This window comes from Pithys albifrons, chromosome 9, assembly GCF_047495875.1.
Source record: "Pithys albifrons albifrons isolate INPA30051 chromosome 9, PitAlb_v1, whole genome shotgun sequence".
Classification (NCBI taxonomy): Eukaryota; Metazoa; Chordata; class Aves; order Passeriformes; family Thamnophilidae; genus Pithys; species Pithys albifrons.
This window is the reverse complement of record NC_092466.1, coordinates 10,668,934-10,684,126: the sequence shown is the minus strand read 5'-3', so window position 1 is coordinate 10,684,126 and position 15,193 is coordinate 10,668,934. Positions and strand designations below refer to the sequence as shown.

At 39.1% G+C, this 15,193-nt stretch overlaps 1 protein-coding gene across 2 annotated transcripts in view; it reads left to right on the top strand.

The window, feature by feature from the left end:
- Positions 1 to 15,193, top strand: part of SHOC2 (SHOC2 leucine rich repeat scaffold protein) — a 72,024-nt gene that overhangs the window by 20,527 nt on the left and 36,304 nt on the right. For both annotated transcript variants that reach the window (XM_071564482.1, XM_071564483.1), the window contains exon 2: positions 6,453 to 7,387. In XM_071564482.1, the coding sequence (XP_071420583.1) occupies positions 6,685 to 7,387 (703 nt within the window). In that variant the 5' untranslated portion in view covers positions 6,453 to 6,684. The remainder of the gene's footprint in view (positions 1 to 6,452; positions 7,388 to 15,193) is intronic.

The window sequence follows — 15,193 nt, the reverse complement described above, 5'->3', positions numbered from 1 at the left end:
GGTTTTGTGTTCAGTGGAGCTGTGTAACCACCTGGTGACTGATTGAGCAGTTTGGTCCCAGCTGGTCTGTGGTGGCTGCAGTGGCAGAAGCTGAAATCACTTATGCAGATGAAAACACTGGGTTAGATGTCTGAAGCTAGCAAATTGTAGGAGAGAATGTGCTTCGTTTGCAAGTGACTCCTTGGCTTAAGCTCTTTGGGTTTCCAAATGAAAGTAGTGACCATAGTTTTCTTTTTTCCCCCTCATGCTTGTGTGTTATTGAGAATGCAAAGTCGTTGTGGCTGCTTGGGCTAAGCTTGAAATTTTATCCATTGCTTATTGATGTGTTCATATTTGTGTTGTCATGGAATATGAAATGTTTTTGATATATCCCATGCTATTTTAAGGAAAGGGTAAATACTTCTAAAGTAGATTTCTGTTTGTTGTTTGTTTGTGAGCAGGTGTTGTTGCAATTACTAGATAGTGTTTGGACTCTGCCTTGTTGTTCAAAGCCACTTAGGGCTGACTAATCAGAATTTCCTAGATCAGAATTGCAATCTCAAAACATTTTCTTTTTATTATGTTGTGGGATCATTGTCTGCTTATTCTGGAGGGTCAAGTATGAGCTGATTCCTTATTTCTTGAACATGTTTAATATTTGGAATGATCCTCTTCTGTTATTTGGGTTGAAAAGTCCTAGCTGTGGTGTGTGCTCTTTGGGTTTAGTACAGAGAATGAAGACAAAAATCATTCCTATTCCATGATACAAAATTATACATGTAGTAAAGAATTTTCCTTTCAAATGCAAGCCTGTAGGTTTCCTGCTACATTGCAGAAGTAAAATTCTGTTTCATCTGAGTGTAATGTATTAGGCTTTAATGAAAATGTTGCCTTATACACACTCAGAATATTAGAAGTGTTGATGATTTAAAGTGCCTGGTTTGCCTACTGGAACACCAAAGGGGAACCAGTAAGAGTTTAGGTGGAGCTGTGAAGTGACCATGCTTAAGATGATGTGCCATGATGATTTTCCTTTGGCAGGAAAGACTGCTGTTGATGAACCTCATCACTTGAGAGGGAAATATTTCAGCTGTGGGAGGATATTTTATTTCAATTAATAATTTCTTCTTCAAGCCATCTCTGTGAACTCACCGGAAACTTCCATGTACATTCAAGCCACAGGACACTTTAACACATTCTCTGAGAACTGAGGAACTGCTGAGAGTAACTCATGCAGGGATGGGCCCTTTCGGGGGGTTCCCTCCGCCCCGGGGCAGGAGCAGGGAGGCTTGGAGAGGGAGCTGGGTGCTGTCAGCGACGTGAGCTCTGCCATTCTTGCTGACTGGCTCCCCCTGCACCTGGGATTGGGCACCCTGGCACCAGCGTGGCCCTGGCACCATATTTCATTAGAGAGCTGCATGCAAGCTGCTTCAGAGTTTGTTCATACAAAATATGTAGTTGGGGGAAAGTCTTTACCAAACTGTGAAGTAATACTAACAGTTGATTATTTTGTTTGGACTGAGGCAGTAAAATTGTTCTGCAGTAGTGGGTAGGAAACTGTTAAGTCTTTTACAGCATTCTTTGAATAGCAACTGAGTGAAATCCTTCATCTCAAGCCTCATATTGTATTAGTTAGTGATTAGGAAACATCAGCATTCATATTACCAAATTGCTGTGATTAGTTTAGAATTATTTCTAGAAATCCCAGACATGATTGTTCCTACATTACCACACTTTTAATAAAGCAGAAACCTTGTAGGTTGTATTGCTCAGAGTAACTGAAATCTCTTTTCAAGTACTTGTACGTATTAAAAAAATCATTAAAATATAGAATATCATTGTTCTACTCTTTTCCAGGCAGTAAGGAAGGTTAGACTGAAGTTTAGACTGAAGTTGTTTCTGAAGTTTCGTAAGTTACAATCTGGTTTATGTTCACCAGACATGACCAGTGAGTCAAAACTCTGATGTTGGTTATTTATAGCTATTTACAAATATTTTACTTAAAAAAATATATATTCAGAACAAGGAAGAGATTATTTTCCTTAACTTCTCCAGAAGTTTTATTTTCCTTCATATGCCTTGCCAAGCAAGTCTTATTAAATTTTCCAAGTTCTCCAGGACATAATAGTTAAATGTTTTTATGTCAGTTAATATTGACAGGAAGTCAGTTTGAACAGCATTGGAAAATGGAAGTAGTTGGCAGAACTGGCTAATTTCACTGAATTTCCTTTTGCTAAAAATATGTCTAGAAGAAGCTCTCCTTTTAAGATAGAATGAATGCTTGTTTAGAATTGATGGTGACTCTTGTCCTTTAACCAAAAGGACTTGAAAAATATGAATAACCTTTTGTAACCAATTTAGCTTCTTCTATAGTATATGTAATCCTACTCATGCCCACCAAAAGTTTACATACATGCTTGACTTGATATATGTGAGTAACCCCATCAGCTTGAATGATCTGCAATAGGAAGAGAAGTTCTGTAGAGCAGCTTGTGAAGTTGTGCATTTCATTTGTATTCATGCTGGTCGGATTGAGTTCTGAGCATTGTGTTTGGAGGAGTTCTGAGTTTTATCTCAAAACTCGGTCATTAATGTCTGAAAGGGCACGATTTTTAGGCCTGCTACCTGAGAGCATCATGCATCATTAAATGTATATTCTCATTTATATCTCACACAGCTATGTTAAAAATAGTTCTATAGACAGGTTGCAATGGCAAATATTAAAGTTATAAAGTACTAGAAATAAGAGAATTTTCTAATAGTTGTTAGGTCCTCTGCTGGCTCTGTTATGATACAAGAACACAACGCTGTGCTTACAGGACAGTCTAGAACAGTTTCACAGATTTGGCCAATTTTGGGGGTAAGTTAGTGTCATTCAGCAGGGAGACTTCTTGCTTGGACATCTTTCACTTGTGGAAGTTGGTGACTGAGGGGCTTGTAGGGAGAGAAAGGGTTGTGTCATGAGTTACAGTTCTGCCCCTGCCTTGTACTTTGTGGGACTTTTTCCCCCTTGAAATAGAACAATTTCGGGAAGGAGGGTTGCAGGGATGCCAGAGTTAAGGAATCACCATGACACAAATGTTGCCTTGTGGCAGAGGAATTTACTGCTTTCAGAGAAACTGTGTGAAACCTGGCTGATAACCTGCTGCATGGTGGGACCTTCTGCTGTTGGGAATCCCAGCCCTGGTGAGCGAGCTGAAAAAGGGAGAGATCAGAGTCTTAGGGCTGTCTGGGGCTGAGAGGGGAGGCTGTTCCAGCTGAGGCATTTTCTTTCATGTAATTCCCCTGCTGTTGTGTTTCATCTGGTAAAGGTTTCATCATAAGCTTTTTCTTTTTCCTTTTAAGTGCTGGTTGTAGTCCTTCTAGGTATTAGAGAATGACTTCATTTGGAAAGAAGGAGGCTAAGTCAGGTCTTACAAGGAAGGGCCTGAGGGAGCTGAGGGTGTTTAGCCTGGAGAAAAGGAGGTTCAGTGGAGAACTTATCACTCTACATCTGCCTGAAAGAAGGGTGTAGCAAGGTGGGGGTCAGTCTCTTGTCCCAGATAACAAGTGGCAGGATGAGAGGAAACAGCCTCAAGTTGTACCAGTGAAGGAGAATGCGTGATCAGCTGTTGGAACAGGTTGTGCAGATGGTGGAATCACCACCCCTGGAAGTATCTGAAAGGCGTGTGGCTCTTGGGGTTGTGGTGAACACTGTGGTCCTGGGTTAATGCTTGGATTCAATGATCTTTGAGGTCTTTCCCAGCCTTAATGGATTCTATGATTTTAAATCTTCTCAAACTACTTAAAATACATGTTGTAGTCTCAGGCAGAAATTAAAATGCTCAGTAAAGAGATAAAGATGCCACAGTTGTGGTACATCTATCCATTAGCCTTTTGTCCCCTGAACAGGGAGTATATTTTGAAAGCCTGCTGCACTGTAAGCTTGGCTCTGCTTTCTGTGTGTTAGAAAACCATGTGTGCCTGTGGCTTGCCAGCAAGTTGAATGCCTCCTGTTAAGTCTGAGGTGATATTGAAGTCTCTGATCATAACTCTTTGTCTTGCTCTGAATTTTCTTTATGTTTCAAATACTGCTTTTTAGTGACTTTTCAATTCTTATTCTTTTGTATAGCCAAAGATTTTTGTTCCTTACCAGAAAATGAAATATTAATTTAACATGTTGTAACTGGGAGTGCCCCCTCCCCCCTTTTTTTTAGGTACAATTAAAGGTATTGCTAACAAAGGCAGTGAAATGCTTGCAGATTATTTGGAGCACTTGCACTACTGAGCTGTTTTCAGCAGTACTAATCTCCAGCAGTCTTTCCTTTCTGAGGCTCTTTCAAAACCTCCTTCAGCTGCTGTGCACATAAAAAATGAAACAAATCTCTTGGTGTGTCCAAATTTGATTAAACCGAAAGCTCATGAGAGCAGGAGCCCTTTGAGTATTTCACGCTGTCGAGGCCTGATGTGGAGCAGTAGCTTGTCTGGCACTGCTGCATGGCTGAGTTTTCTGTGTGTTATCAGAATTTAGAAACTGTGGTAGTTCTCCATTCTTTGTGTTACCTTTCATACTGAAAACATGTTGTCAGGCATTTTAGGCTCCCACCCTTTAGTCAGCTGTGTTTTTGCATTTGGAGTCATTACATCTCCTATTTACTGGAGTTTTACAAGCATGTAGATTATACAGTGCTGAGAACAAGTTTTAAAATATAATGTAGTGAGGTTAGTAATTTTGAGGATAGGTCAAGTTAATGGATGGTGTAAAAGCTGTGTGGAAATCTTAAGGATACAGTAAAGAACCAGCTTGTGCTGCTTTAGGAAACTCAACAGTGCAGAAAATTTCCAAGTTAAAAACTATTTTTACTTGCTGCTGGTAACATTTGGCCATGGTCCAGTACAGCAGAGTGGTCTAGAGCACAATAACTGGAGGCAATGTTTTCTTTTTTTCTTTTTTTAATATTGTGGGGTTTGTAGTGCACACTTTGTAATACTGCAGCAGTAATGGTCGGGACTGGAAGGCGCCTCCTGAGCAGGTTCTCTTTCGAGCTTTGTTGCTCAACAGCTTGATTTGCAGCTGAGGTGAAGTGGCTTGTCCTCCTTGCCATCCTTATATAGATTTTCTTGACCTTTCCTTAAAAATGTGAGTGAATACATATATGGAGCAAAGCATTCACCTTTATGTTGTCCTTATGCATGTTTATAGATGAAGGTAAACAGATACAGCATGACTGCAATTCAAAATAGTTACTTGAGCTTTTCTAAAACATACTTGGGTTTATAGTACTTGCTGATGGTTTAAGTATGCAAAATATCATTTAATTGATATTGATTACAAGCCTTGTGAACTTGTGCTAAAGCTGGAATGCCAGGACAGCAACACAGCTCCTGTGGAGGTTTTAAGGGTATTTAAACATAGCTCAGGTGTCTGAGGAAACAAGGTACTCTTCTGAGACAAAAATAAACTTTCTTCATCAGTGAATGCTGCATAACAAGGCTAAAAGGTGGACTGACGTGGAGACATGAAGTCATTGTTGCCATTGATTGTTTATTTTCTTCCATTAAGATACATTCAAAAACTTCCCTGGAGTATTCGGAATCATGAAGTTCTGGGGCCTGTTGTGTGTTTTGAATTGAAACATGAAGCAAAGCTACTTCCCACGATGCATGATGATTTTGTAAAAATGTAAATAGGGCTTTATAGGTTTCAGACTTTGTTCCGTTATTAGGCTGCACTATAGTCATCAAGGGAGAAAGACTGATAATACTGACTAAGGTATCCTACTCTCAAGAGAAACTCTCAAAAGAAACTCCTTCATAGTTTTGCTTATCTTGAAGCATAATACATTTTTTTCCTGGGCTTGCAGTTGGCTTTTTGTAAGTTTATTTTAAAAGTCCTTGTGTTTGGGTCTTCAGAGGACGGAAAACTGGTGACAATGTTCTGCTCTACATTAAAAGCAGAGACCTGTGGTTCAGAGCTGGTCACAAAAAGATCTCAAGGCAAAGTATTTGTGTTACTGTAGTGTATTAGATTTCACTGTAGACAGAATGGGAACTTTTTTGTGCTGAAAGAATAAGCTTGTATAGGTTTGTTTGAAGAGGTGGGCACTTAAAATTATAGCAGATCTTTATTGACTGATTGGGCATGGAGGGGAGAGAGAATATTCATGTTTATGACCAGAGTGTTGTGCTAAGAACCAGGTAAGATGTGAGATGATTCCTTGTGGTACTGAAGTCAGTATTACATTTAAGAATTGTACTTTTTCTTTCTTCGTATATACTAGTTTGTATGTGTTCTACCACAGTGAGTCTTCTGAGCAATATGTATAGTATTTTTTGTTTAGCTCTGGGTTTTTCATTGACGTTTGTTGAACAGAAGGACAAATCATTAACCTGAGTTGGTGAGCAAAGACTTAATGTAGAAACACTCACCATTTAACTTGAAATTAAGTTTTGTATTTACACTAACTTTGGCTTCTCTTCATTCTGTGTTCCAGAAGTACTAATACGGAGCATTTGATCTGATCTCTGCAGCTGAATCTCCTGAAACCAGGATTAGGAAAGAGTGCCTTCAGAACCAATATGTAGCAAATGGGTATCACACCTCTGAAGCTCCTCCCTTGGTTCAACGCTTGCATATTTTAAGGATCCTTGTTGCCTCAGCAGTGAATTGTTCTTGTGGACTTCAGAAACAGGTTTCATGTGGTGCTTGCTAAATATTGAGTCACCATGAGCAGTAATCTAGGAAAAGAAAAGGACTGTAAAGAGAAGGATCCAAAAGTCCCATCATCAAAGGAAAGGGAGAAGGAGGCTAAAGCCTCTGGAGGATTCGGGAAAGAGAGCAAAGAAAAGGAGCCCAAGACCAAAGGGAAAGATGCCAAAGATGGAAAGAAGGACTCCAGTAGCACGCAGCCTGGGGTAGCTTTTTCGGTGGACAATACGATAAAAAGACCTAATCCAGCCACAGGTACTCGCAAAAAATCCAGCAATGCTGAGGTGATCAAAGAGCTAAATAAATGCCGGGAAGAGAATTCCATGCGCTTGGACTTGTCCAAGAGGTCTATACACATGCTTCCATCAGCTATCAAAGAGCTAACGCAGTTAACAGAACTTTATTTATACAGTAACAAACTGCAGTGCCTGCCAGCAGAGGTGGGCTGTCTCGTGAACCTGGTGACACTGGCCCTGAGTGAAAACTCACTCACCAGTTTGCCTGACTCTCTTGATAACTTGAAGAAGCTGCGCATGCTTGACCTGCGGCATAACAAGCTGCGCGAGATCCCAGCCGTGGTGTACAGGCTGGGCTCGCTCGCCACCCTTTACCTACGCTTTAATCGTATAACTACTGTGGAAAAGGATATCAAAAACTTGTCAAAACTCACCATGCTTAGCATACGAGAGAACAAAATCAAGCAACTACCTGCTGAGATTGGTAAGCAATTATACTGATTGAAAGTTTAAATCTGGCCTTGTGTTCACTTTGCAGTTCAGTCAAGTGTCACTTCTCCAACTGCCCTTCATCTAAAACTTCATAAAATTACGTTCTTGATTGTACAATTCCACTGTTAGTTTAACAAAGAGTAGTCAATGCCTTGGATATATATGTTTTTTAAAACAGCAAAAGCTCTTTTTCTTCATCTGTCATCTTAAAATCAGATGTATCTTGTTGTCTGCTTTGTGCTCTCACATACTGTGTCTTGAGAGGCCAGATGGTTAAAAAAAAAAAGAAATGCAGGTGCATTTTTCATTTTAAGGTTTTTTTATAAATAATTTATAAACAGTTTCAAGCTATAAACACATTGGGCATGGGCATATACACACATTGGGTGTGTCCACAGTAATACAAGGTGGAATAAGTAGCTACATGTCATTACCATGAGAAAGCTGTTGGGTGCTGTAACAGTTAATAATGTAGGTTAATGATTTGCGAAGTCTCTACCTTTTATAAGTCATGAATATATCAATACATGGACTCTAAAGTGATGAAGTATTGTATGCATGGCTGATGATTCTTATGACTTTTTAATGAATGGCGTTTGTTTTTCCAAACATTGTTAAAAAAGTTTGAAAGATGGCAAAATAGAACAAAAGTGGCTTATTAGTTTAAATGGTTTATTGCAAAAAATGTGCTGTATATCAAGAACTTCGAAGTTGTTCCTTTTATGACACTGTTCACAAGAAATGTTTGAACAATGTATGTGCCCCATAAAAGTGAGATTTTGTCATCAGCAGGTTTTCTTTCTTTGTATTACAAGTTTTTTAAATACAAACATAGCTTAGTTCTTTTAAGAGGAGGGGGAAAATAAACTTCATGTAGTTAAGAAACTACTTTGACTTTTTTCAAGTGTGGAAAAAAACCTTGTAAAACACTGTGAGCAATAATTCCCATGCCCTGTTTCTACAAGCTGATGTAGGACTTTTCCTGTTGTCCAAGCCAGTGTGTGAGTGTGTTGTTGCTGAAGTTAGCCCCTGTGCTCACTAATTTTGCAAGGGATGGGAAATGCTGCTGTTCGTATCCCTAACAGATCTTTCTCAAACCAGCAGCATTTGCCTCCTTCTCTTGCACCTTGATATGAAGGGTACCTCAGCTAACATGGTTTTGATGGTAGGAACTGCTGGGCTTGTCTGAGAATGCTCATCACTTTCCCAGCAGTGTTTGGCACAGACAGCTTTGTACTTGACAACAGGAGTGAGAAGTGCAGGGAGACTCAGCTGTGGGTCTGAGGCTTTGGCTCCCTGTAGCAGCTACTGGGGGTGGATTGTACTAGAGCCACAGAAACACCTTTTTGCTAGACAAAAACTAAATGGTCCATGTGGTATGTTTTCTGATCCACGTGATTTTTGAGTTGGTATGAGCATCCCAGCAATCGTGTGAATTTCCTATGGGAGAGCAAAGGAATTGTAATTTTCACCTATTTTGACACTTCAGCTTTAGTTCAACAGCTGTGTTGAATCTTTTACTGATCAACAAATCATACTGGAAACCATGTGCTGATGTTTACAAAAACATCCCAACATACTGTGTGTTTCTACATACGTTGAAGAAGTTGTGGCTGGTTTAACTGCTTGAGCAATTGTATAACACTGTACCTGTGTCTGTTTGTGGCTCAGTTCTTAGATGCAATCTAGCAAAGAGCCAGCTTCTGAGGTTCAGCTGGGGATAGTGCTGGAGGAATTTAAATTAATACTAGTGTGTGAAATAAAAACCTTTGTGAAATGTTGTGTTCTAGGATTTGGTGTTGTGCTTTAGAAGCATTTTGTAGGTGTGTTTGACACTGCAAACGTTGCTGTTGCTGCTGGAACCTCTTTGTTTCTGAACTGTTTTGTTTGTTGAATATTGTTACGCTTACATTAAAGTATGTAATGTCTGTGTGTGTTTGTTCTCAGTAGTCTTGAAAGAGATCACGTGTAACCATTGCATGGAGAAAATTAGTAGGTACATGTATCACGAGTATGTAACTTGCTTCTTTTAATTTGTACTTTTTTAGTGTCCTGACATGAATACAGGCAGTGTTCTCAGTTCTCTATCAAACCCTAGCTTGAGAACATTAACTGTTTTACTTCTGTCTTTGTATCCAGCAGTTAGTCCTGCCTTTATTTGTATTGTGATAATGCTCATGTTCCTTGTTACGGGTCAGCACCTCATTGCAGAAGGCATTTTAGAAGCACAAATGCAAGAGGACTGTCACCCTCGTGAGGAATTTTGAAGGGAAACCACGATGTTCAACAGCATCTTTTCTCATTGAAAGTAAATTTCTCTGGGTTGCCTGAAATTGAATCAGCTGAAAAATAAAATTAACTGAAGTTTAAGTAACGCAGACAATTTCAACTGCCAAGACACACAGAACAGGCATTTGAAAATCTTTTTGCTCAAATAGTAAACTCAGATAAAATAGTGTCACTTTTGTAATTGATTTCTGCTTGCTTGCTTTCATGTTTCTTTGTTTGATGAAATATGTGAGTTGAAAACACAGCTGAAAAATGAAACTGCTGAGGACTGTATTTCTTACTCTCCAGTGGAATTTCTCTGTTTCTTTAAACCCTTGTCATTTCTCTACATTTTACATGTGCACTTTAAAAAAAACTCTTGCCTTTTAAGTCTCAATGCTCTTAATCCCCTGCATGTTTTATAATACAGTTTCTAAATACTATATACAAGCAAGCACTCATATTATCAGCTTGTAAATAACACAGAAATTTTTGTTCAGCAGAGCGGGAAGTAAAATAAAGCCATTATCTTTTATAAAGCAATATCATGTGGAGCATTTCAAATTCTTTTTAAAAATACCCCATTGTTCTAAGGCCTAAGGCTGACAATGGTATGCTAGTGTGTTTGTTCATATTTTTTAAAAATTCAAAGCTTATGTAACCCACTGACTTGTCCAGTGAGAAAGTGTCTTGCAGCAGTTAACTATAATGTGTTCATGTTGCTGATCTGGTGCACAACTATGCAAAAAATCCAGGATTTTCTTTGTCTTTAGGAAGTAGATGAGCTACAAAAGGTTGACCTGGACAAAAAGAAAATTAAAATCCCGTATTTCAGCCTGAAAGATGGGATGTTGCTATTGTTCCTGCAGAGAGGGTTGGAATTAAAATCTTACCCTGGTATGACAGACTTGTGATGGCTTTCACTATTACTGAACACAAAATTTGAATTTTATATAAGAATAAGAGGCTTTTCAACTTCAGGGCCTTCCTGCTTTAAAATAAGGGCTCACCTGATTTGTAAGCAATCATCCTTTTAATTACTTTTCTAGGAATCTTTAGTCTTCAGCCTTGTAAAATAAACTATTTTCCTTCTACTGTCACTGAAATAAATTAAAAGTCGACTCTGGAGTCACAAGTGCTCTGATACTTGAGACCTTTCTTCCAACAGTCAGTGTGTCTTTGATTGTGCCAGTGATGTTTTGTTGTTCTGAGGTGCAGCAGTTTCCCTCTGTTCCTTACATTGGCTCTCTCACTGTATGTGCCAACAGCCACTACTGGGACCACAAGCTTTAGTCTTACATGAAATCTCCTTTCCTTCTGTTCACTGTCTGTCTGTGTTCTCTGTTGTCTTATGTTTTGAACGCTGAGTATGCATGATTAGCTTGAATTTACTGTTCCAGATGAATTTCCCTATTTCTTATGGTGATATTTCTGTGCCTTTTTTTTACACTGCTAAACTTCCCGCACTTTCCATGATTTTTATTGACCCCTTTATTCCAATGCCTCTAGCTTGCTAGAAAACCCTTGCTTTCTGACTAAGTAATTGCTTAAGGCACTGTGCAAGATCCGTGTTGAGGTGGATCCTTGAGAATCGTGGAGAGAGAACATCCCTCCATGCTGATATTTTCTTTCAGTCCTGTTAAGCCCATAACAAGTTGTAGTCAATTCCTCAGGTATCTTGATGACATCTACTAGTCACCTGAATTTTCTGCATGCTACTACATCAGACATCCTCCTGGAGCCTGGGTTGACTAGACTGAATAAAGTAAATCTACCATATTTTTGCAGAAAACAGTTAACTCTTTGTGCCAAACTAAGTTTATTTTTACTGATATTTTTTCAAATAACTTTTTATTTGTATCTGTTTTCATGCTTTTTACTTTTACACCTTATGTTAATGTTTTTTGTAAATTCTGTTTAGCTGGCTGTGATGTTGTCAGAGTCTGATATCTTCAATTTTGAATTCACAGTGTCCAATCCTGTGTTATTGTTCCTTGTTTGATAGATGATGTATAGAAACTGTGCTACTGGCAAGTGCATTCAAAGAAAGTTTGTAGAGATGCTTATCTAGAACATCTACTGCTTGCTAGAAATAGATTCCTTTTAGGAGAAACCTGAAACTAATTGTAAAACATTCCTTTAATGCCTGAATGACGGTAAAACATTTAACACAATGTTGTTTGCTGCAGTTGATCAGATTTCAGGTGGTCCTGGAAACTGCTTTACAACAACTGACCTGTTAGGGTGTGTATGGTCTTGAGGAGAACCCAGAAGTGAACCTACCAGCTCTGAGCTGCTGGGAAAGAAGGTGAAGTTTGGTTCTGTTTTGGGCTTTAAACTGTCTTTGAACTCTTTATAGTTAAAGAACACAAACTGAAATTAGGTGACTATACTCGAGGAAAAGTTGCTTTGCATTTAAAACAATCAGTAAGAAAGAGGAACTGTTATCTGTAGTCAGTAACCAGATGTGTGTGTTCCTGGTCTTGCTCCCTCCCAGGGTTCAGTACCTCTCATTCCCTTGCACCCAGCTGCTTTATTATAGGAGAGCTTTATTATAGGTAGATACCTATCAAATAATTTCTGCTAATCATTTAATTGACTTGTCTTAACACTTTCCCAGCAATGTCCACATTGCTTCTACATTTTTAATGTGATTGAAATTATTTCAGTAGATTTTGTAGTAAGCTGAGGTACTTGATGTACCTTGTTGTATTTTCAAACATAAATAGATTTAAGATCTAAAAATACTTAAAATCCATTTAACTGAAGACATATTCCAATGTTTGCTGGGGGTATTTTGGCCAGGGTTGGTTGGTTGGTTTTGTGTGTGTGTGTGTTCGTGTGCGCGCGCGCATTTGGTGTTTTGTTTGTGGGTTTTGTTTTGTTGTTTTTTGATATTTAGCCAAAAGCTCTGTTCAGCAGTAGGTAAAGTAGGGGGAATCTTCCTGAAATGCCTGTGCTGATGTGTAACAGCTTCATGATGCTGAGAGGGGAGGTACCCACTCCCTTTCCTGCAGCTTCCCAGCTGCTCACCCCTGAGCCACCCAATGGTGGGCTGACAGCTCACTAAACTAATAGAAAAATGTTGATGTTTTTTCTGCTTTTGTTGTCTATTACTTTAGTTAGTTGAAATCAATATAGTTTCAAATAAGACTAGAACTGGTGTAGGAGGAGGAGTGGGAGAGCATGAACTACAACAGGTAGAGCAGGACAGCCACTTTGCCCACAATGGAGCTGTTGAATCAGCTCAGCTCACTGAGAAGCCTCACAGGTAGGATTGCTCATGTACAAAACTGTGTGAATTGCACTGCAAGTGGTTTGAGGAAGGGGAGGTTACTGTCCTCAGATGGCTGTTGAAAATGCAACAGATTATGTTTTCAGAATCTCTTTTACTTCCTTTCCCCCTACTTTCCATGTCTTGTACCCCAAAACCCTGTGTAACGTTTTGGAGTCCTGGTAGCATCAGCTCAGCCCTACCGTCCTGAAACCATTTTTTTATTATGCTTTTTTGTACAAGGGTGAGAATCCATTGATGGAAGTTCTTGATGAATCTACTGTGGTTTGTTCTTAGTGAACCTAGTCTTTCCTAAAATTCCATCCTACCTGATAGTGGTGATAAATTGTTTCAGAGTGCATCATGCCCACTTATTGTGCTTCTGACTGTAGCCCTAAGCAAATGTGTGCATTGAAACAGGGTAGGTTTATATATATGTATATGTGTTTGTATATACACGTGTGTGTATATATGTACGAGACTTAACCTGACTCCTTGCCCTTATCCAGCTGTTTTGCATCAGGGATTTCCTGAGTCTGGTGCACCTTGTCTCTTTAGTAATTCTCAATACACTGCTCTTTTACAGGCTTGACCATTTTTTCCCTTTAAACTCTTATAATTGCCTTCCATCCTTAGCAATATCCACAAGTTTGCTTTGAATGTTGTTCCTGACTAAAAGGTCACTGCTATGCAGATGTTGAAAAAAAAGTGTATCAAAATCCACCTATCAAAATCTATCTATCTATCTATCTATCTATCTATCTATCTATCTATCTATCTATCTATCTACCAAGTGCAAAGCAGAACATACCTGTTCACTTGGCTGTTCCATTTGTGGTGGCATCCATGAAATAAAACCTCAACAGAAGAGTTTCCATGTGAAAGCTTTGCCAAAAGACAGTCTGGAAGGATAATTGTGGAAATGAGTTCACAAGGTGGACACCAGCGTGATCGCCTTATCTGGTAAATTGTCCATTCCACTGAAATCAAAAAGTTGAAGATTAGAATGGAAGAATGTGAATGCTTTGGTGAGTCAGACAGTCAGCATGAGAGGGATGAAAACCAGAGGAACTGTCTTGGGATGAGGCCAAGCAAATGTTTCAGTTTGCAGGCTGTTACTTAAGCAAGCCTTCTGCGTTTCTTGTATTTGGAGTTTTATTGCATCCCTCCATGTTGCGCTGAAGGCATTATTTTGCACAATCAAGTGGATAATATTTTCCTTGCAAAGTTGCATCTTATACCAGTTTTGAATATTTTTCTTGTCTTAGCACACACAGCTCAAATAGAAATAATATTGTCAAATAGAAATAATGTTGTCAACATGGTTGGTATTATATTTGCATAGTTTCTGCAAGTTTCTTGAGACTCCAAATATTGTATTTTCTGTCTGTGAATGCAACTCTTATTCTAGGGAGAATCTGGTCAGGGCTGTTCTGCAAGGGAAATATTTTTAGAATGTAATTCAGGGAATCTGCCTACACCAGCCTTGGAATGTCTTTGAGACTCTCTTCTGTTCTCCTCTTCCCCCATCTACCCAATATTTAGATCATTTGTGGTTCCTTCACTGCTTCAAAACTCTTTTTCGTGACACTTGCACCTGTTTGGTTTTCAGTAGCATAGGCAGTGAACCAGATGTGCACAACCACATTAGTTCATGTCTACTCACTTCATGCTGAATATGGTGCCTCCTTTTCAAAATAACTGCCAACAGTTGCAAAGCTATTCAGTGATGCTCTAAATTTCATTTCCCCTTTTTTAAACAGACCTGACAACATAGAGACATGTTCATTTACATTATTTGAATCTAAGACCTCCTTTTTCTGTTTCAGCAATTTGAAGGAAAACGAGCTGTGTTTCTAGGCTTAGTTGGTCTCTAATGTCTGCAAACAGTGGTTGGGAATGTGTTTATGTATTTGTATTCTAATGTGATAAAAGCACGGAGTTGTGAACCAAAGTGGAATAAATACAGGCACTGATACATGTGTGTTGCTCCCTAGAAGTCAGAGAAGATCCAGTTTGCTTATTCGATTTAGTTCTTGTGGTTTTCTTGAGCTGCAGGAAAGGTGTACAACTCAATTTTGGCCAGCTTCAGCTTTGGTCTCTGGGTTCTGGTTCCTGTGAAAGCTCTTGTGGGGATGCAGTTTTGTCTTCTTGGCTAGTCAAATTCCTCCTGATTACATTTTCTTCAGACTGGCTTTAGGATAATGATTAAGTAGTCCTGCCTTTTTGATCTTCTTGCAGAGCTTACTGGGATGA